The 23,032-nt window shown below is 44.2% G+C and overlaps 1 protein-coding gene across 9 annotated transcripts in view; it reads right to left on the reverse strand.

Moving 5' to 3' along the window:
• Positions 1-1,002: 1,002 nt before the first annotated feature.
• The window catches only part of reps1 (RALBP1 associated Eps domain containing 1), an 80,061-nt gene continuing 58,031 nt past the window's right edge, over positions 1,003-23,032 (reverse strand). For 7 of the 9 annotated variants that reach the window (XM_038816425.1, XM_038816379.1, XM_038816394.1 and 4 more), the window contains 12 exons: positions 20,379-20,500; positions 16,962-17,042; positions 12,512-12,599; positions 9,849-9,950; positions 9,043-9,115; positions 8,707-8,840; positions 8,380-8,444; positions 7,715-7,897; positions 7,542-7,625; positions 5,792-5,940; positions 3,622-3,727; positions 1,003-1,772 (listed from right to left, as the gene is read on the reverse strand). In XM_038816425.1, coding sequence (XP_038672353.1) covers positions 1,704-1,772; positions 3,622-3,727; positions 5,792-5,940; positions 7,542-7,625; positions 7,715-7,897; positions 8,380-8,444; positions 8,707-8,840; positions 9,043-9,115; positions 9,849-9,950; positions 12,512-12,599; positions 16,962-17,042; positions 20,379-20,500 — 1,256 coding nt within the window. In that variant the 3' untranslated portion in view covers positions 1,003-1,703. The remainder of the gene's footprint in view (positions 1,773-3,621; positions 3,728-5,791; positions 5,941-7,541; positions 7,626-7,714; positions 7,898-8,379; positions 8,445-8,706; positions 8,841-9,042; positions 9,116-9,848; positions 9,951-12,511; positions 12,600-16,961; positions 17,043-20,378; positions 20,501-23,032) is intronic. The other 2 variants (XM_038816414.1, XM_038816436.1) reach the window with 2 other exon arrangements.

Here is a 23,032-nt window from a genome sequence, read left to right on the forward strand (position 1 = left end):
AATATTCTCTAGCTCTGTACAATTTTCAATTAAACACCCAGTATTTAAATTTAAAGAGGATCACCTTTACCAGTGTCAGGGAGAGGGACAGTATGTAATCAGTACTCAGAAGGCTATTTTGGTGGAATGGAAATCAGTCAGTAACATGCAGATAGAGGCTGTGTTGTGAGAAATCACAGAGCTCCCCGTCATTAACACATCCACATACACAAAAAACTTGTCTTTCCTAAATCATCGCAATTTATCCCCACATAACTCTGCTACTGCACAAACCCCACATATTAGTAAGTCATTTTGAGCGAGAATGGGGAAGAGCAGTATAGATTCACCTGCTGCCCCCTGCCTCCCCTCCCGAATAATTTAAAGAGAAGCGACACAGTGCAGCAACAGCATTGTTTTTTTTCCCCCTTCTCACAGGCAGGGCCTGTCGTTTTAAGATCCTGTTACCTTTGATGGATGCACCCTACGAGTGGACAGGCAGCAGAGATGGATGAGGATTGCAAAGCCAGAAGCAAAACACTTGCACCCCCTCCCTTAACTGCGGGGGCATGAGCAGCCGTCAGGTTCATGTACTGTATGAAACAGTTAAGCCACTGGGATATGGCTACACAGCAGCTTCATTAGTGAGTTCAGTGGACTCAAGATAAAAAGGCCAGCTCACCACAAGCATCTTGACATACACAAACCAACAGACTGCTTTAACATAGACACAACAGGCTGTTAGTCCTTAACAACTGACTGTCTTATATTTATTAAAAAACCTTAGCGGCTGTCTCTAAACTTTCACCCCGACTTTGAACATATATTATCATTTACCCCCTCCAATTAAAAAGTGGTTATGAACCATGCCTACCAGTTCATGAATACACTTGTACGTCAGTAGTGCAAAATATTTAATTACATATCTCCCCCCCCCCCCCCCCCCCCCCCCACCCGAGGTTGTTCCAAATGTATAGGGACATTAGGTTCGTAGTGTTTTTCTGCAGTAATGCAATGAAACAATTTTTTTTTTAATGATCTGAAAGTAAAAAGGGCAAGGCAAGCCATTTTCACACAAAATGCAAGAAAGCCCCGCTCCTCGTCCAAAAAGTAAGCTATGCAGATTCAGGAGAGAAGCATTTGAGACACTGGCACAGACATTTTCCACTCCAGCACAGCTCTTCCATCCCTAACTTTTGCACGACCACAATAACTCCATCAAAGTAACATTTCCCAAACTAAATACCAGTCAGGGAGTTTGGCCGACTGAGCGTGGGGTGTTTCCCTGTTGCAGCTGGCTGGTAGCTTCCCTCTTTCAACCACAGCAAGTCCGGAAGATTCAACACGGCATCTCATTTAGGATCTCTGTCCTGTTGGCAAGCCAGCTCTGCTGTCTGTAATGTTGGACTGATCCAGGAGGGTTTGTTAAAATATTCGCTCTTCTGTAGAATCAACACTGTTGCAAATCCCTCCCCATCCAGGGTCTGAACGCCCATAAGCTTTACAACTTCCTCTTACATTATTGCCCCCCCCTCCCCCAACACCTCAAACACACTGCAGCCACATGTCAAGTGTGCAGCCTGATAAAATTAACCACGTAAACTATCTCTGCATAGTAGACCGGCGATGCTGAACACAGGTAAGCTGTCTGCAGGGTGGAGGGTCCGGTGACACACTCGGACCAAACACGGATTTTAGTCTCATCCAAGCATCAGGAGGCTCTGTTACAAGTGCGAAAATGGCCGAAGCTGCTCCAGTTGGACCTCGAGAGAGATTCTCTCCTCAAGCACATCCTATGATGATTGTCCGGGATGGAGAGGGGAGAGGGAGAGAGAAAGAAAAGGCCTTGGTTAATTCTTCACACTTCAGCTTTTTCAGATCATGCCCGCCCACTTGCTCTCACACTTCTCCCAAGAGCAGCACTGGCTAATTCTCAGACTCAGGAAATGCAGGCAGGGAAGGTCCTGCGCCGAGATAGCTTCCCAGTAGAATTTTATTAAAAGTTTTTGGGAGACTTGGGGCCCCTGCTGGTTAAGGACATTCAATAAGGCGAGGGGGAAATGTGAGCTCCCCCGCCCCGTTATCCTCAACTTTGAAGAAGGATAAAGGACCCAGAGCAGTGTGGGTCCTACCATCCAATATCACTGCTGAATGCAGATGGCAAGTTGCTGGCAAAGATCCTGGCCCTGCGAATGGAGGACAGTGTGCTGGGATGATGAAATGAAATGAAATGAAATGAAAATCGCTTATTGTCACGAGTAGGCTTCAAATGAAGTTACTGTGAAAAGCCCCTAGTCGCCACATTCCGGCGCCTGTTCGGGGAGGCTGTTACGGGAATCGAACCGTGCTGCTGGCTTGCCTTGGTCTGCTTTCAAAGCCAGCGATTAGCCCTGTGAGCTAAACAGCCCCTTGTGAGCTAAACAGCCCCTGTTGATGATAGGGGGATGATAGGGGAAGACCAGACGGGGTTTATTAAAGGGAGGCATCTGTCGGCTAACGTCAGGCGTTTGTTGAACATTATAATGATGCCCTCGGAGGGACGGAATGTGGAAGTGGCGGTCGCTATGGACACGGAGAAGGCCTTTGATCGGGTAGAATGTGAATATTTGAGAGGGGTATTGGGGTGGTTTGGGTTCGGGCAGGGGTTTGTGGATTGGGTCCAGTTGTATCGGGAGCCGGCAGCAAGTCTAAGGACGAACCGGGCGAGTTTGGGGTATTTCAGTTGCATCATGGGATGAGGCAGGAATGGCCACACTCCCCATTGCTCTTTGCCTTGGCGATAGAACCACTGGCAATGGCGCTTAGCGCGTCAAGTGTTGACAGGAGATAGTGTGGGGGTTTGAGCACAGGGTCTCGCTAGATGTGGAAGATTTGTGGCTTTACGTATCAGACCCATTGGAAGGTATTGGGGGGGGGGGGGGGGGGGGGAGAATCGTGGACAGTTTGGAGGAATTTGGCTGGTTCTGTTGAAGTTAAACATCGGAAAGAGCGAGGTTCCAGGCGAGGGGGCAGGAAAGGAGGCCGGGCAATCTGCCGTTTAAGGTGGTGGGCGCGAGTTTCAGGTATCTGGGCATCCAGGTGGCACGGGGATGAGAGCAGCTACATAAATAGAATTTAGCACAGCTGGTGGAGCAGATGAAGGGGGTTTTCAGAGGTGGGACGGGCTCCCGCTGTTGTTGGCAGGGCGGGTGTAGTCCGTGAAGATGACGGTACTCCTGAGGTTTTTATTAATGTTCCAGAGCCTTCAAATTTTTATTCCAAAGGCCTTCTTTAGGAAGATTAATGCATTGATCTCGAGTTTGTGTGGACAGGGAAATTACAAATTAACTCACTGTTAACGGCTCAGGATTCCACCCATTGCCAAGTCACTCGTGGAAAGGACTATTGAGCAACTTTTAATTGGGAGCCATAAAAGGTTAATGAAACTACTAAAGAGCCATTTCAAAAAAAAAATACTTGGATTATTGAATCCTTTAGAATCTATCCAATTGTCCTTATGTGATTTCCATTCTTTTGTATCACCTCTTTATCAGAGGTAATTGGAAGGGGAAACACGGAAAGAAAGGCTAAGTTAAATATGCTGTTCGGAGTGTCACAAGCATTGATGTTTGCTTCAAGTTTCAGTGGTATTGAACTCAGTACCTTCAGCTGTTGTTGTAATTCACTGTTGAGTCTGGCTAATACCGTGTTAGTTTCCTTATTTCTTCTGATCGAAGCCTGAATAGACTTTTTATCTTTGCCAAATGACCTATAATTAAAGAAGGTGCATTAATAACTTTCTCCCTCTTGCCCCCCCAGCTTTGTCACAGTTTGTTTCTGCTCCTCACACAGTAAGGCAGGGTGGTGACTGGTCATGGACTGGCAACATGTGTGAGCACTCAATGCATTAGAACTCAGTAGGTCCAGTCCTGCCCAGGATTCTGCCACTAAAAATCAGGCCTAATTTTCCTGATGCAAGTAAAAAGCAAGGGGGGGGAAATGTTAACAAGGTCGTGATCAACGCTTTTCACAAGGCACCTTAAAGTGACACTCCCAGGATCTGGTATGGATGCAAAGTAAAATTCCGATTCTGTCCCAGCATAATTGAGCTCTAATGTCAAGTGACTGGAGTAAAGTCACTAATTCACCAATGTGACACTTCCCATTTTCTCTTCAACAATCCTCGGACCCGGCCTCAGCGAAATGCTAGTAATAAGGTAAGAAGGAGACCATCTATGCCATGAGATGGTGACTGATCTTCTAACACTATTTTCCTGCACTATTTTCACATCCCTTAAAGCTTTAATATGTTAAAATCTATGTAACTCTTGAGTTGACCGTTACGTGACTTCACAGCCCTCTGGGGGTTGAGAATTCCAAATATTCACCAAACTCGGTTTAAATAAATTCCTCATTTTAGTCCTAAATGGCCTGTCTTTTAAAAATGTATTTATGGGACGTGGGCGTCACTGGCTGGGCCAGCATTTATTGTCCATCCCTAATTGCCCTGAAATGGAGCCAGCCCGTTTCAGAGGGTTTTGAGTCACATGTCAGCCAGACCAGGTAAGGACGCCAGATTTAGGCCTCCTTCTGCACTGTAAATTCTATAAATTCTATGATTTCCTTCCCCAAAGAACATTAGTGAATCAGATGGGTTTTTACGACAATTGATAATGGTTTCAGGTTTTTAATTGAACGCAAACAAAATGGTGAATTCAAACGTCACCATCTGCCGAGGTGGGATTTGAACCCAGGTCCCCAGATCATTACCCTGGTCTCTGGATTACTAGCCGGCCCAGTGACAATACCATTACGCCACTGCTTCCCCTAATTCAAGATAGTCCTCAGGTCGGGGAAGACATCCTTCCTGCATCTACCCTGTCAAGCCTTGTAGGAATTTTGATGTTTGAATGAGATCACCTCTCATTCCTCTGTACCCCAGAGTATAAAGGTCCAGTCTATTTAACCTTTCCTTTCAGGACAATTCCTCCATCCCAGGAATTATTTCGGTGCACCCCTGTTGCACTCCCCCCATGGCAAGTATATTTATCCTTGGATAAAGAGACCAAAACTGCTCACAATTCTGCAGGTGTGGTGTCACCATGGCTCTATTTAATTGCAGTAAGACATCTTTCCCCTTATACAAATATCCTCTTTGCCCTAATTGCTTCCTGTACCTGCACATTAGCTTTCAATGACTCATTAACAAGGACACCCAACTGAGTCCCTTTGAAATTCAGCACTTGATATCAACCACTGTACACAATTAAGCCTTATACCAACTAGGAATCAGTTAGATGCGACTAAAATTTTCCATTAAAATATTTCCAGCCAATGGAAGGGATTGGGGATAGGGCAGACCTTCAGCTCACTGATTTATTTGAATAGACAATTTTATGGGTCAGCTAGTCTCCCGTTCCTCTTTATAAACATTACATTTGCAGTGAAAGAGTGCAACAGAATATCGAAGCCATAAATTTACCACGTGGCAAGTCCCCAATTTCAAGCTGAACTATTGTGGAGGATTGGTAGGCAGAGATTAGCCACTTCCCGTTTGGGGTAGGTGAGCAGAGAAGAGGGTAATTTACAGCCAGTTGTCCCAGCGTGCTTTTGCTCATAACGGCAGTCAAATTATATATCAGCAGGTGAGACTGCCTCCGCAGTTTGGAAGAGTTCACAACACCAAATGACAGGAGAAAATAAACTAAATATTGAGTAACAATGCGGATAACGAACTGTCGATTGCTTTGACATGCACCCAGATCCAACGTGCTGCACGGATTGATCACAGGAAAACAATCCGGATGGGTACAGGATTTAAATAGAATTATACCTTGGAATCGATGACTGTGCAACGAGCAGAGGATTAATTATACTAGTTTTTGGGGTAAGCTCGTCTGGTTCAGCACGAAGTTCGTCATCAGACTTCAGTCTCCTGCGGATGGGCTTTGGAGGGGGGACAAGAGATGATGTACTTTTAACCTGTAATTTCAAAAACAAAAAAAAGGTAGAATTCATAAAATTCCCAAATAATGTTCAACATCAGATTCCATTTCAGCTGAATAATGATTTGTAGGTGGCTCTTGGATCACATTTTCACCCTGGTGTCCATTTTTATCCTCTGCACTGCAAGGTTTTCTGAGGCATCTCCCTAAACGTGCAGTGCTGCTGAAGTTTCGGCTGTTTTTTGACGAACATTGCAAACGTAATTCGTGAAATTGGACATTTTTTCTGATATCTAAAACTCTGCTGCCCATGTTCCAACTTGCACTATGTCCCATTCACCCAACACTCCCTTTTGTTCACTGACCTCAGCCCAATAATGCCTCGATTAAAATTCTCATTCTTGTCCTCTAACCCCCTTTTCTTTTTCCTTCCCTCTGTGACCTTGTCCAACTCTGGCCTCTTGGGGCATCCCTGACTTTCACGGCTCAGCCATTGGCTTCAGTTACACAGCTAAAACCTCTCCTGCCACACTGACCTCCTTTCAGAGGAGCCTCAAAACCTGCATCTGTGAGCAAAGCTTTTGGTCACCTGCCCAAATATGTCTTGGTGTGAAACATTGCCTTGGTGTGAAACATTGCCTGATTAAGCTCCTCTGAAGCGCCGTGTCATTCTATGACATCAAAGATGCTGCATAAAAACAAACTGCTATAAAACTTAGGAAGGATGGAAAAGCATCGATGTTAAAATCTGAACTACAAAACAGTGCTCACTGCAAAAGAATGAGAAGTTTGGGCCTTTTCAAAGCAAACAGAAGTGGAGAGGAATGGGGCACTCAAAAAGGGAAAAGCGAACTTGCATCTATGTTCACCGTTGTGTTTGGTTTTGAAGATAATCTAGAGACAATGACAAGGTTTGGTTGAATCCTAACGCAGGTTCAGATGTCTCTTACAATAGGTCCAGATGGCTGGATACAGATACGCCGTTTTCAGGGTATTCCCTTCCGAAGGGGACTTAAAGTGGGGTGATTAAAGTGGGGCAGCGCGGTAGCATTGTGGATAGCACAATGGCTTCACAGCTCCAGGGTCCCAGGTTCGATTCCGGCTTGGGTCACTGTCTGTGCGGAGTCTGCACATCCTCCCCGTGTGTGCGTGGGTTTCCTCCGGGTGCTCCGGTTTCCTCCCACAGTCCAAAGATGTGCAGGTTAGGTGGATTGGCCATGATAAATTGCCCTTAGTGTCCAAAATTGCCCTTAGTGTTGGGTGGGGTTACTGGGTTATTGGGATAGGGTGGAGGTGTTGAACTTGGGTCGGGTGCTCTTTCCAAGAGCCGGTGCAGACTCGATGGGCCGAATGGCCTCCTTCTGCACTGTAAATTCTATGATCTATGATTTAAAAAAAAAAAGCAAACACTGATTTCCAATGGAGAATTTGATGTTTGGGGGGGGGGGGGGGGGGGGGGGGGAGTTTGCGGAAAATAATTGAGCACGGTCTCCATAAACTATTGCAGTCCCCATAGAACAGCAGCCACCCAACTCCTATGTGTTAAGGTTCTCCTGTAACCTGGAATTAGAATTGCATGGGCACCCAGAGGCCACTCTATAACTTATTATAAGCAGCTTAATTAAGGATTCTACGTACTGTGTTTCCAGTTGGCTTTTCATCACTAGAACCATCTAGTTTTGTTGTTCTTAGGGTCCCTGTTGAATCTTGAGGTTTTTCAGCCTAAAGGAGTGCATTTAAAGTTGATTGAATATTGGTCACAAATGCAGACGATTGACATTCGCCCGTGACGAAGCTCAAACAATGCTCACCGGAATGGCTTCCGAATGCTTGGCCGAGTCATCCATTTGCTGCTCTGTGCTCTTCGACACAAACGCTTCAAATTGCCGGAAATCAGCAAAGTTGGGCTGCTCTGGCATCTGGTGAGGCGAGGTGCTCGTGTGGGCTGCGTGGCCATCAGCCTCTGCAGAGCGATGCAATGGCGGCGCGGAGACCTAGATAAAAGCAGCACAACAGGAGAGATGCACTTCATCCTTAGTGTTGTGGCGCACCAATTTAAATTAAAGACATACATAATTGTCTGAAAATTGTCACTATTTGTTGAAGATACTTAAATACCACTTCAAAAATTCTGAAACACATACAGCGAGTTTTCTGCATCTTTAAATAAAATGGCATGATATCAGAACGACCTGCACTAAAAATGGAAAAACTTGGGACAATTACATTTTATTAAAAATGCTATGCCAAATGTGCATAGATGATTGTTGACACTAAACTTAGACTAGACTAACAGCAGGAACATGGCATAAATCTGGTGTTTAAAGTCCCGATTATTCATACCGACTCCCAATCATTTTACTTTAGTTTTCACACGCTGGCGCAGGCAAGTGAGTTCCTCAGTCAAGTTCAGCGTACACTTCACACCCAACATTTAGATTTTTAAAGCTCAGCCCTATTGAGACAATTAATTTACCTGCGTGGGCTGAGGTCTCGGAGGCACTGCAGGAGGACAGGTGACAACTCCAGCTTGCGGTTGCCCTTCAGAGCAGCAGTTATGAAAAGGAAAAGCAGAAAAGCAAATGACCAGATATTCTCAAAAGCACGTCACGTTCGACTTCCAAAACATCACAAACTGACCTATCGCCACACCAGCAGCCGACTCCGTCTGCACGCTAGTAACGAGATGCCGCGGCCAAAATTTAAACTGTAATCACTGCATCGATGACCATACTCCCCAAACCGCTTTTTAAATATTCTGCACGATTTGACAAGACAATCTCTACAATAAAAAGGTTCCCACCTGCGTTGCTGGCAGCGAAGGTTCTGTTCATATCTAGGGATGAGGATCTTGAATGTGAAGGCTGGGGTCTTGGTGGAGGTGGAGGAGGTGCAGCAGTCTTGAGAGTATTGTCTGGGGAAGTGCCTGAATGTGAACTGTGGAGAGCACAAACATGTCTGAGAATGTGATGTATGCTTTCACCCCCATGATCAGGTGGCTTCTCTCCTGAATTAAGCCCATTATGTTTTTTTTAAACTCTCGAGAGAACATATTAATCATAATATACTTCCCTCCACATAGTAATTTAATTCTATAAAACCACAAGCCTAGAATCTCCCCAGAGAAGCCTCCACTTACCGTTGCCGAGTTATGTTGTTTCCGATCTGATCAGTCTCTGAAACAAACGAATCTGAACTACTGTATCCATCAGCTAGAAAAGGAATTGAATTTAAAACATTATTCAAAATTACCCACATATAATGCAGAAATTCTAGCAAAACCAATATCTAAAATATTCCATGAGTAAATTAGACCACACGTCATAGGAGCAGAATTAGGCCACTTGGCCCATCGAGTCTGCTCCACCATTCGATAATGGCTGATATGTTCCTCATCCCCATTCTCCTGCCTTCTCCCCATAACCCCTGATCCCCTTATTAATAAAATTCTGATGAAGTTACTTGAATAGTAAGAACTGTGCACAGAATGGGCAGCCAAAAGAGAGAGAAGGACAAAATAAAAGCAAGTCATCTCGTTCAGGTTGCAAGTCAAAACAAAAAAAAAGTGATCATCCTGATTGGGGCCATTGGCAGAGTCTCCTTGGACTGGAACAGTGCCAATCCTCTAGAATAATCCTAACAATTCTATACCTGTGCAGGCTCACGGTACTTTGAGGACTGGGAATCTTCCCGACATTGTTCTCATGCAAGGATGATATTCAAGCAGCGTGCTTTCTGCTGGTGAGTTGCATGATTTTAAGTTAAAGCACCATGGGGCAGAGATAAATACAATGGCAACTCCTGTCAACAACAAATAGACGACAAAGTTGCCTGTGGCAGCGATGTTCACATCCCATGAAGGAATCAAAAACAAAAACACAGAAATTATACTGCGGCTTACAGGATACAAAAATAGAAGTGCTACAAAACATTTATTTCCCTTACCTACAGTGTTTCCTGCAACAAATTTCACAGTGGTGGCTAACTTAGCTTCTTCTGAAAGCTCAGGTGAGTTTGTAAGCAGAGGACTAGTTGGGTGTGTTAGTTCTGTAACACAACATCAGAAATCATTTGGATTTCATCAACCACAATTCAAAATGTGAAGAAAACAAATCCTTTCTATGATTAGGCCACAATTTCTGTCACAACGGATCACTGGATGCACTCTAACAGCAGCACGAGCACCCATTACCTTTCAGATGGGATAGTGGTGGGTACGCTCAGCAAATGCAACAATCCATTACTCCATTTCATTAAATGAAGTCATACAGTGCGATGCCATCACAGTTCACGTACCTTTGGGAAATCAAATTGACAGCGGCGGAGACAAAATCCGGCCGCCTAATTCGATTTCTAGTTTCAAACACAAAATGCAGTAATGTCACGACAATGAAAAAGGGAGATCAATAACTGCAGGGACCAAGTACAAGTAAAAGAAAGAAGTGCTTCCCATCGCCAGCTGTGCACTGGGTAGCCTCATCCATCAGTTTTACATTGAAAGGGCATTTTAGAGGCCAGAAATTCAATATATAACCATTATTAATATGAACAAGTCTGCAAACTTGTGCGTTGTGAAGTTTCCTATTCACTCCTTAAAATGGCTCCTGTAATGTCCGCACAGGTACAATGATGAATTCTACCCGATTTGAAACACTGTACTTTATATAGTGATCTCGCTTGCCCATTGCACCCACTACCACAAACTGACAAGCCTATTAAATTTAATATTCTAGCCTCAGCATACTCCTTCAGTTTGAGAACCTGTTATGAGGCATTTGAACCAATGTCACAAAAAGAACATTATATTTGTATTCCCAAGGGATATAGAACCACGAACTGTTCCTTTTTATTGAAGGTAAAAACAATACAACAGGGGCTGGGTGGAGCGCTGCAGCTGTGAACTGTTCATTCATCTCTGGGATTTGACTCAAATCCAGGCCACAAATGATGTACTGAAGACTCTCTGCCAGTTGCAATGTTTTGAGTAAACTGAGGTTCAGACATTCAATTCAGTCCCAAGCCGACGTGGTATTAGCTAGTTTAGTGTCAGCCGAAGCTGGCAACCTCACTGAAGTGGACATATGACCGGAAGGAGAAAGTGGGGAATGGGTCAGATACTGTAGAATGATTCCTGAGGCTGGGTAAAGGTTGGAACAATGTAGTGGAAATGTTATTCCATACCCACCATAACCGAACTGTGAGACCTTATGCAATGGATGCAAAAGGTGAAAGTTGTCCACTCTCCTGATACTATGATAATCACAAAAGATCTCATTAAAATCCTGAATGTGCCCGACACAGATACTCTGCATTTAACTATCTTGAAGAAATCCAGAGGCTGGAATACTCCTGTTGTGGCGGGACCTGCCATGGGAGATTCAGTGGCCCAGCCAGGTCAATTGACTGCCGGTGGGACCGGACAATCAGGACAGTGGATTGGGTCAGAAATTCCCGCCCAGAGTCAGCAGGTCGATTACCATGAATGCATTTTGGTCATGGAGTGACTACACATCAACCTGTGTGGAGTTTGCATATTCTCCCGGTGTTTGCATGGGTTTCCTCCGGATGCTCCGGTTTCCTCCCACAGTTCAAAGAGGTGGTTAGAGGGATAGGGCGAGGTAGCGGGCCTGGGTGGGTGTTCTTTCAGAGGGTCGGTGCAGAAACAATGGGCTGAATGGCCTCCTGCTGCACTGTAGAGATTCTATGAACCCCTGTGCTTCACCTATTGGCCTCTCTTCTCAAGGAGGTTGAAGACCAGGGACCCTAACATTCATGAGGGGTATAGAACTTCCTCAGCAATTCTACAGGAAATATCGAGTCAGTTAATCATTCTCTCAGAACCCTGCTGCCCACCGTTCTTTTCAACCAGGGGAACAGGATAAGCGCAATTTCTAGCAGGAGCCTCACTTTATGATAGTGGTTGGAGGGAGGAACTCTAGTTAATCTGTCTCCCTCAAGTGCCCAGAAGCACTGAAACCTACTTGCTAACCCAGCCAAGATCAAATAACTCAGCAGAGTTGAGGAAATGGAACAGGAGGACTCTCGGGTCTGTGCACCCAGCACAAAGCTGGGCAGTGATATTACTGACCAAGTAGCGGGAATAGGAAATGGATAAGTCAACCAATTTGCACCCTTTAAACCCCTTTGCACCTGGTCTGCCAATACCTGGAAGAGCACTTCTTAAATTTTGCCTGCCACAACGAAAACACTGTGTCAAAGCTAATCTGCTCATGATGCAAATGGTAACGGAGGCGTTTTTGGAAAGAACAGAAGTCAATCCACACACCTTCCATTTAGGAAATGGGTTGCAACTCCAGGGAGGAGACTGCCGTGTACCCACCCATTAAGATTCCCCGGTTGAACAAGTAACCTTATTCCATGCCCAAGCAGAGAGTGTCTCATTTTATCACCTTTTTTAAAAGAGGTGCTGACAAATAATTTAGAAAAGACATTCTTTAGCAAGCTAGGAGAGGCAAATATATGTATTAAAAAATTACATTTTCTCTGGAACTAAGGAAGATTATAGTTACACAACCAAAACCTTGATGGTCAGCCCAGAAATAAATGCTGAATGAGACAGACAGACATGGGAGCAGCCTTTTCATTACCACTTCCAATTCTTTTCAGCTCCATCTCTTGCATGTGAATTTTACTTGGAGTCATGCGGATTGGAACAGGGTGAACGATAGCGGTGTCCTGCAAGTTAATTGTTTGGGTGGGGATAAAGGAAGGGAGGTTGGGGTGGAGGAAAAAGACAATACCATTAGCAATTGTAGAAGAAATGAAATGAAAATGAATGAAATGAAATGAAAAAGAGATGAAGGGGAGATTTTTAAAAATCAGACTATTCACAATTCTCAGGTGAAGAACTTTTTAAAAGTGCACCCAATTAATATTCTCACTTTCTGAATATGAAGAGCACAAAATGGTTTTGATGACAACGCATAGAACAGCCATGATTAAACTATTGTGATTAAGGGGCAGCATGGTGGCACAGTGGTTAGCACTGCTGCCTCATGGCGCCGAGGTCTCAGGTTCGATCCCGGCTCGGGTCACCGTCCATGTGGAGTTTGCACATTCTGTGTTTGTGTGGGTTTCGCCCCCACAACCCAAAAATGTGCAGGTAAATTTCCCCCAAATTGGGTACTCTAAATTTATATTAAAAAAAAGAAAAACTATTGCGATTATAAAATGGATAATCCTTGGGGGTCAGGAATCAGTTTTGCCTGAATTACCGGACAAAAAAAAATGCTTCAGCACATTCAAATATCAGTTCAGTACAATTCCTTCTGGTCTCGGATTTAAAAAAAAATAAATTTAGAGAATCCAATTCATTTTTTCCAATTAAGGGGCAATTTAGCATGGCCAATCCACCTAGCCTGCGCATCTTTGGGTTGTGGGGGCGAAACCCACACAAGCACGGGGAGAATGTGCAAACTCCACACGGACAGTGACCCAGAGCCAGTATTGAACCTGGGACCTCGGCGCCGTGAGGCAGCAGGGCTAACCCACTGCGCCACTGTGCTGCCCTGGTCTCTGATATATTTGAATGAAGGCACGATATTCTCCCTCGATGGCTATGGTTCCTTTCAAGCCAGTTTTTGTATTCCAGTGGTGGAGGTGGCTTGCCATTGGCCATGTCTTCCAGTCCCGCCAAACACTATGGAGTCTTGTATGTCTTTCCCTCCCCGCCGATGGCAACACCTGCCCTAGGGTTTGCCTCCAGTGCGACCGGATGGTCCCGCTGGCGGGAAAGGATGGAAAATCCCACCCACAGTTCCTCCACAGTGGGATGGATAGACAAGTTCTCTGGGCTCTGCTTCTCCATACCAATGCTGGTGGAGTGTGCAACAATAAAGCAATGGATTTTCCTGGGCCTCTCCGCATTGCACTTTTCAAATCGTACTGCAGCAAAAGGCAAATACAATCACAAATGACAGATGCAACATAATTGTATCATATCAATTAAAGGCACCAAAAATGCAGGAGTAGAGCAATGTTAACAGTCATCTCATCAGGGCGCTCTGCTTACAACTTTTCTGCAAGTTATCAGGGCAGTGGCAGATTCCACACCTGGGGAGGTGGGGGTGAAGAAGTGGTGGTGGAAGAATGGGTCTTTTCGGTTTGTGGGACAGAACCCCGTCAACGTTAGCATCATGTGGCCACTAAGTGCAGTAATGAGGAGTGGGAGAAGGTACATAAGGCACCTCCCTGGAGTAAAGCACATAACTTTCCCTTTCTGCCTCTCTCGGTGGTGGGCAGAATCTCTGACGTTCGAATGACATGACTCGACACTGCAGCAGAGGTTATTGCTCTCCCACTGACAGAAAAGGAGGGGGATACAAAGCTCTTTAAAATCACACTTATTCAAACAGCAATCACATCCAAACAAGGGTATGAAAAAAATTAAAATATGCAACAAAAAGTGATTTCCCACCTTTAAATTTAGCCTAGTCCTTAATCTGCAATGTATGCTAAACAGCACTACAATCTTATTCCACTATTAAATCAGTAAAGAACTAACACGAAAATGAGGCAACAAAGTACAAATGTAAATGTCATTTTAGGGGGTTGGAAAGTAGGTGAAGAGAAAAAGGAACAGAAAATTATCAGTATTCAGCAATAAGTCCATCCCATACTCATGCTGATTTTTAAGCTAGGATTATAAAACTATAATAGGCTAGGAAGCCACTTAACCAAAATCAAATCTGCTCCATCATGGTGCGAACCACAGCTATACTTGTTTTCAGACCCAAATTCCTGTCCTTCATTTGTACTTTTCAATACCTTCTTTTTGTGTGTGGCTATCTCCCTTTTAAACACCTCAACTGATTCTGCAACTATGATCTCCTGCACAGAAAGCACTCAATTTCTTCCCAGTGTGGAACTGCAAAAAATGGAACAGCGTTCCAACCGATCTGACCAGCACTCTATCCGACTGTAGCAAACTCTTTACCCTCAGAGTTTTTTGTGATGAGGTCCAACACCAACATGGCCATTGTTATAGCTAGCCTGCGGGTGGTAAAAGTTTTAAGTGGCCAGTGTACAAATACTCACCCCCTTTCTTAAAACAAAAAATGACAACATAGAAGGATTGTGGGCTGCACGATGGCCTAGTGGTTAGCACAACCGCCTCACGGCACTGAAGTCCCAGGTTCGATCCCGGCTCTGGGTCACTGTCCGTGTGGAGTTTTGCACATTCTCCCCGTGTCTGCGTGGGTTTCGCCCCCACAACCCAAAAATGTGCAGAGTAGGTGGATTGGCCACGCTAAATTGCCCCTTAATTGGAAAAAATAATTGGCTAATCTAAATTTATAAAAAAAACATAGAAGGATTGTTTGCCCCCAGCCAAGTCGGTGAAGGGGTTAGAATTCTGCTCACGTGGAAGTTGAACACTGATGTGCCTGCTGTTTCCGTGCATCTTCATTCTGAACTTCTCGGCCACCTATCTACCATTCCTTAAATATTACCATGGCCTCGACTTCAAATCACCAATTCTAGCAGTGTATTCCACAGCCTCGCAATCTCAAAATAAAAATACTTAAATCACAGGGGCAACCTGAAACCGGTGATGTTATTTCTATGGGAGTAAAGAGTAGTTAATGGTTCTCTCCCAAATTCCATGTATCTAATTTTGTTCTTTGCTTACATTTTCAAGCCATTCATCCATCTAAAATAGAAAATTAACTGGAGCTGCAATTGTCACATTCATTATGAGAAAGGGCAGTCTTGGGCGACTGCCACAGACATTTCCTCTTCCATTGTGGGCGGTAAAAGTGAGGCAACAACTGGTTAATCTGTAAATGGATGTTCCTGTATCCAGCTAATCAGTGGAGCACCAGATCAACCTTACTAACGCTGTATCATGACAAATCATAACAATTCTAGTGGTCAGCAGTTTATTTGGAGAAACCTGATGAATTAAAGAACCTCAAACATCCTTATTTTTCACCAACTGGCAATCTGGTTGACACTAGATTCACTCCAGCTTAAAGGCTTGCCCATGTAACAACCCTGACAAATTCTACATTGTTGCACTAACAACAAGCAAAGCTATTGCACAGTGCAAGCTGCAAATACACTTTCTTCTCCCACACGTTTCAGTATTCATATACCGAAGTAACTTTGCACTGAGAGAGCAATTGAACAATCTGATTGAACTGATTAACCTTCTGTGGAACCCAACTATTAACTACTCTTTAATCCCATAGAAATAACACCACAGGTTTCAGGTTGCCCCTGTGACACTGTACTATGTGGTGCAATACCAAACTATTGTGAACAGGAAGTGCCCCATGGTTAATACCCAGAGTGAGCAGATTGTGCCAAGTCTGCAATGTGGTGCAACAACTGGCCTGGGAAGGGAAGAAAAGATGAGACTTCAGTCAGTGCTCTTAATCCCGAATGCCTCCCCTGCTGGTTAACTCTTATTTGGATACTGGATAGACAGGGCTGAATGTGTCTGCTCTGCACTGGCAAACAGCCCAGGTCGCTCAGGCTACACTCTCTCATCAATGATGGTTTGATGGGTTTTGAGGCTGAAGGGCTCCCAGCACTATATCTCGGGGCGCGTGGAATCTGAGAGGAAAGATGTGGGTACAAAAGAGACGGGGTGGGAGGTGGTGCCGCAATGAGAGAGGGGAAACAAAAATGGAGACACAAATAAACTGGGTTGGGAGAAGCAAAAAATTAAATTTTAAATCTTCACACAGAATTTAGCCTCCTATCCAAGGTCAGTGATTATGCAGATTTCTCACACATGTAACTGATGCGCCAGTTACAACAAAATGGAGACCATTTCATTACAGCAGGCTTTAGAATTAGAGACAGAACTTCAATTGTAAGCACATGCTGATGATTTAGATACAGCACAGCAAGAAGCAAAAAAGATCTGAATGTATCACTATCAGCAGCTCCTTCGAATAGAGTTGATTAGTATATCCATACAGTCAATTTCCAACTTTAGCACATGCAAAAGCAGCAAGTTATTTTTAAAAGTTCAGGGTTAATAAAACAAAAGCGTAACATCAGAAAGCCCACTCTACGTGATTCACTTACAGGATCAGCTGGTGCAATGTTAGAATCAAACTGGGTCAGAGTTTGCGAGCTGGAGGAGCGTTCACTAAAAGTCTCCCACTGCTGGACAGACAGAGGAGAGACCAATCAGAATGAGAGAAAGGTCACACATCACAAAGCTTTTATAAAGGTAATTTTGCAGAGAGAGTAAAAAAAAGAGATGATTCAAGTCAAGCATTTTAATTCACAACGCTTAGATCTGCTTGAAGAGGTGGCATCCCTCCTGATTGCCAGCATGCATTCAATTTTTAAGCATAAATCAATCCTCCAATTCACTGACCCAAATGGGAATGTTGTACAAATACTGGGCTGGGTGGAGGGAAAAAAATAAAATAAAGTTTTTTCAATGTAATAAAGTTATTCTTCACCCTGCCTGATGAAAGACCCCCTCCACTACAAACGGTTATTCCTATTTGGCCAATTCTCCACCAGATCTGTGGGAACTCAACTCAGGCTAGTGAGGAAATGCTCCGGCCCACATAACTGGCTCTGCCTCTGGTTGTGTGTGAACGAGAGCTGGCGGGGGTGCCAGCACAGAACATGTAATTTTAACTGTGGACCTGCTTAAGGGCTGTATGGTCTAACTCCCACCAGCAGGAGCGGCTGGCAGCCATGATTCAGGCCACAGCAGGATTAAGCAAGTTTGACATTTTAAAGAAGATGCTTTGAAGGACAGGAATGCTGCTCCTGGCTCTAGATTCTTAGACACCTCTCCGCCCCAATTTCAGACTGTCCCGAACCTCCAATCCGTTCACTCACCTTGCCGGGGTTTTGGTTCCATGGGTCCTGGCAGCATCCCCACACCAAGTACCCCACTCTCCACCGTAAATGTTAATTTCCAGCTAATGGTGACATAATTCTGCTGTGGGTGGGAGTCAGTGCTGGGAAATATCGATGAAACCTTGGCATTAGAATATCCCTAGCTTCACACTTCCATGAGTTTGCTGCCTGCTTCAGCACCCCACATCTCCTGCCCTGAATAAAAACTGGAGTTAAGTTGCAGCAAATAGGGGATTTAAATTGGGATATTTGCACCAAGTGCTTTAAACAAATTGGTCTATTTTCTAGAGCGTTTTGAGCAAGGGAAACTATTTCCACAAGTGTAATTCATGCACTATGCAATGGTTTTATGGTATTAAATTATCAGTAAGAGACGAGTTTCATGACAAAATATTCAGAACTTTGAATACTCCAGCACTGGATTAAAATGCCAGATGCATTAGGAGTTATAATAGAAGGCAACTACATTCAAAATAAAAGCACAACTGCAATCCCATTTTCAATCATCTCACACCGTCTTATTTTATTCCTCAATATCTAGGAATTAAAACAAGACAGTAGTGTCAGAAATCTCATGTGCTGGAAGGAAAGGCAAACCTACCTAACACAACAGTGTGCTGTGTCATGTATGGAGGCAGTGGAGTTTCAGACACAGCTGACATTTGCACTCTGCTGGCTTAACATGGAAGGAGCTAAGCGCACAGCGAAGAGCACTCTACCCTGCAGACTACAAAGTGGCTCTAGCAACTCGTCTTTCTGTAGGGCCTTTAATGTAGTTAAACATCCCCAGATGCTTCGCAGGAGAAATAACAAAGAGAATGTGACATCAAAAACAGGTGAGAAAAAGCTTGGTTGATGATGTAAATTTGAAAGGAGTGTCTTAAAGGAGATGATATACAGAGATTTAGGGAATTCCAGAGCTTAGAAAGTAGGCAGCTGAAGGCACGGCCACCAAAATCAGGGATGGGCAATTGGCCAGAATTGGAGGAGTTCAGATACCTCAGAGGTTGTGAAGCTGGAGGAAGGTACAGGCCGAGGGAGGTGGAAACCAAATAGAGAAAGAACATAATAAATGGGGAGGGGGTGGGGGGCAGGGGTGCCAGGCTGAGAATAGATGAAAGCAATTTGCGGAAATGAAAGCTTTTACAAATCACCCTCGACTATCACGGAAACCTGACTGCTCTTCAGTGAGCACAGACGACTGGCCACTGACAAAGAATCCACTTTAAGAAAACCAAACCTGCCAGGTAAAGGTAATCCTTTCACTGGTATTCAGAGTGGTCCTACTCTAGATATCAGTGGAAAGCTCGATCAATGTGTACACTAACTAATAAACAGAGAAATAAAAAAAGGGAATTATATTTTACCTGTGCAAGAATACCCTTCTCCAGTTATTCTCAGCAAATAATCAGGTCAGCTTAAATTATTAGTTAAATACAAGGACAATTTTGATTTTAACATGCACGATCTAAGCACATTTAGCAACTTTTACAAGACTAGGCTTTTGCATTCACTGCATATTTTTATATGCCCAGTAATTCAGCATATTACGAACTGATTCAGACAGTCCCCTCACATGCCCATCTGTGTGAAACATGCTGAATCGCCCTGCGTGACGGTGAATGAAGGAGAGAGTGACAGTTTTCACTTTTTCCAGCAAGGCTGAAGTCAAGAATTCAGGAAACCAAAGGCCATTTAGCTCCATCACTCCTTAAATTCTCAAGTTCTAAATGCTCAATGTCAGAAGTGACCTTTCCCGCAAGTCGTCTTACAATTGTGGAGTGCGTGCGGGAAAGAGAAGGGAATTTAACATCCTTATGTACAGCCGACAATGGAGAGCCGCACTCCATGACAGATTGCAAAGTCATACTGATCCACATCCCTGCTCTATGTAGGGTTAGCCAGGGATACAGTATTATTTTTTTATAAAAGGGAATGGTGGGTTGGTGGTGGATGCTACGGCCAGTCTCATTGATGCCAGCTGAAGGAAGAAAGTGACACACATAACAAAATCACCTGCTAAAGTTTTCACTCCAGTTGAATTTCCAGCTGTGTGCTCCACCTTTGGATCCTTGGATTGAACTGAACTGCAATGATCCTAATGATCAAACAGCCCTCCAGTACTCATGGTTCAGGCTCACATAAGAATTACCATTTGTACAAGTTAGCACTGCGGTGCCCCATCTTCAAAACAGCAAGTTACTGCCTCCAGGAAAGAAATGTGAGTGGTGGGGAACTGGGGCAACAGGGGCAAATGGAACAAGATAAATGTAAAATGAAACTGAAAATTGTATTTTACGCCAGATATAACCTATAAACTAGCAAATGCTGTGACAGGCTGTGGCTATTTGATCTGCAACGGGAATGGATTTTGGAAAAGTCACATGCCAATCATCTTTCAGGCACAATACTACTTTAATTGAAAATAAAAAGTAATCTCTACACGCATTTGCGCTATATTTTTGGATAAGACACTTGCACCTCATTCTCATTACACATCACATTGTATCCACCAATAATGATGAAAAAAGAACACCCTGTCTGATTGCAAGAATCTATGGACCATCTGCAATAGGACAGATGGACAGCAATGGAATAGAATTTAAACCAGTTACTAACCTCACTGCCCTGGTTCAGTTCTGGCCATGTCTGATTTAGTGAGGGCATCGATGGCGATTTGCTAGGGGGCACTTCTGCTGGCGAGGTTGAGAAGCCAGTTTCAGAACCCCGGTCAGCAACTCCTAAAACAAAAGGTGTGCTAATGAGAACTGTACAACACTAATCTATAAACGAGCTAAAGTGAGGACAGTATGAAGCAAATGAACAACAGGAAAGTTTAACAGTTAAAGAAGGTGGCACTTATGACTCTTCCTTCAGCAACGGTTTAGAGAACAGGCAAATGACCAGTGACCAAACCATAGCTACTCTGAAATGGGACTGCCGATGAAACACTATTTTAGCCCAGGGTAGCTAATCTTCTTTCCCTTTTGAAAAAGACTAAACTCCATTCTCTGGGGCCCCATCTAACACCCAATTGTATCCAGATTGCATCAGTCCCTTGCAGTACCAACATTTACCACAACCAGGAAATCATCACAAACCCTGGGTTATTTTCCAGCCACACTTCCATGTGACAACTCAAGGTTGGCAGTGAACCATGACAACCTCCTTTTGAGCGGTCAGGAAGTGGGCGAGCTCCTGGAACAAAGAGCTTTAATGCTGATTTTACAGTCAGTAACTTGTGCCAACCAGAAAGTTGTGGGTTGTGCACTTTCAGACTACGCTTGGGTACCAGCCTGTACTGAGGAAGTGCTGCACTGTTGATCTTTTAGATGAGAAGTTAAAATGAGGCAAAATCCTACTTGTACAGTTAGACATACAGATTCCTATTTCACTACTTGAAAAACAGAGTTCCATTAATTCTCAGCTTATATGCAACTGTCAAAAGAACAGAATATCTAATCATTTTTAATTTGCTGTATGTAAGACAGTGCTGCATAACTGGCTGTTTGCCTACATAATGACAATTGCAATTCAGGAGTAATTAATTGGTTGCGAAGTGTTTAAGGTGTTGAGAAAGAGGTGCACTCAGAAAAGCAATGGTTTTTATTCATGCAGTAACTAACGTGTCGCTCGGATACATTCCAAATCATTTTGTGCAGTTACAGTGGCAGTCATGTATATGCCAGAGCCCACATACAGCAATGAAATGAGTGATCAGTCAATCTGTTCGCAGGTGGTGCTGGTGCTTGGTCACAATACGAGGTGGACTCTGATCCACTTTAAATTGGATTGGATTATTGTCACGTGTACCGAGGTACAGTGAACAGTATTTTTCTGCGAGCAGCTCAATCAGATCACTTAGTACATGAAACAAAAAGGAAATGGTACCCATTTAGTCTTAAGTAGCCATTTCAATGCGCAAGTCACCAGAAAATGAAAGAACTTTTAACTAATGTGTATGCAGCTATCATGTATGTTTGCTCAAATAGCACATGCTTCATCCAAAAAGCATAATTTGTGTGGTTAGCAATAACAAAACAACTCTGTTAATTTGCAGTAAGCCACGATTCCCCGATGCATTACCCCCATTTGAAAAATTTAAGTTCAAAACCTTGTTGCAGTTAGATGTTTGAACTCAATGATTTGGATGAGAATGTACATGGCATAAGTTTGCAAATGATACTAAAATGGTCATTGTAGACAGTGAAGAATGTTATCAAAAATTGCAGCAGGATGACTTCCGGTGGCGGCCATGGAGGAGCAGGTAGCACTTTTGATAGCTCCCACCTGTGACGGACTTTTGGACCTTTTTCCCCTGTTTTGTTCTGGATTTTATGGGATAAATCGGTGACGAGTGAGAGAGTGAGGTGAAATCCCCCTCCGGTGCATGGAGAATTGGACCAGATGTGGCTGTGTGAGAAGACAAAGGTTACAGACCAGGCGAGCAGGAATGCGGGAAAGCATGGTGGAGAGCAAGGGCCGTGGGGAGACGGCACAGTGGTCAACAGGGCAACTGGTGGAGTTCTTTGAAGATTGCTTCGCCAAGCTGAAGGAGGACACGCTGGACCCGAGTAAGGCTTCGATTGATTAAGTTGTGCAGAATCAAGAGACCCACGGGAGAGCAATCCAGGAGGTGGAGAAAAAGGTGTCCGAGCACGAGTAGTACATAACCGTTCTGGAGACCAAGGTGGAGATGATGAACGACCGCCAGAAAAGAATGCAGGAGAAGCTGGAGGACTTGGAGAACAGGTCCAGGAGGCAGAATCTTAGAATTGCCGGCCTCCTTGAAGGCAGTCAGGGATCGGATGCGAGGACATATGTGACGGACATGTTGGAGCCCCCCGACCAGGCTGATTACATGGAACGTCAGAGGGTTGAATGGGCCAGTCAGGAGGGCTCGCGTGCTGGTGCATTTGAGGGGGTTGAAGGCAGATGTGGCAATGCTACAAGAGACACACCTAAAGGTTACAGACCAGACGAGATTGAGAAGGGGGGGGGGTTAAGCCAAGAATTTCACTCAGGGCTGGACTCAAAAGACCAGGGGAGGTAGTGATATTGATCAACAAGCGAGTGGCATTCAAGGTAGGGAGAATCGTGTCTAGACAAGGGGGATAGGTACATAATGGTGAGTGGGAAGCTGGAGGGGGTGCGGGTGGTACTCGTGAACATATATACTCCGAATTGGAACAATGTGGAATTCATGAGGCAGGTTTTAAGTAAGATCCCAGACTTAGAGTCACATAACCGGATCATAGGAGGAGACTTTAACA

The sequence above is a fragment of the Scyliorhinus canicula genome, chromosome 1, assembly GCF_902713615.1.
Source record: "Scyliorhinus canicula chromosome 1, sScyCan1.1, whole genome shotgun sequence".
NCBI classification, from domain to species: domain Eukaryota; kingdom Metazoa; phylum Chordata; class Chondrichthyes; order Carcharhiniformes; family Scyliorhinidae; genus Scyliorhinus; species Scyliorhinus canicula.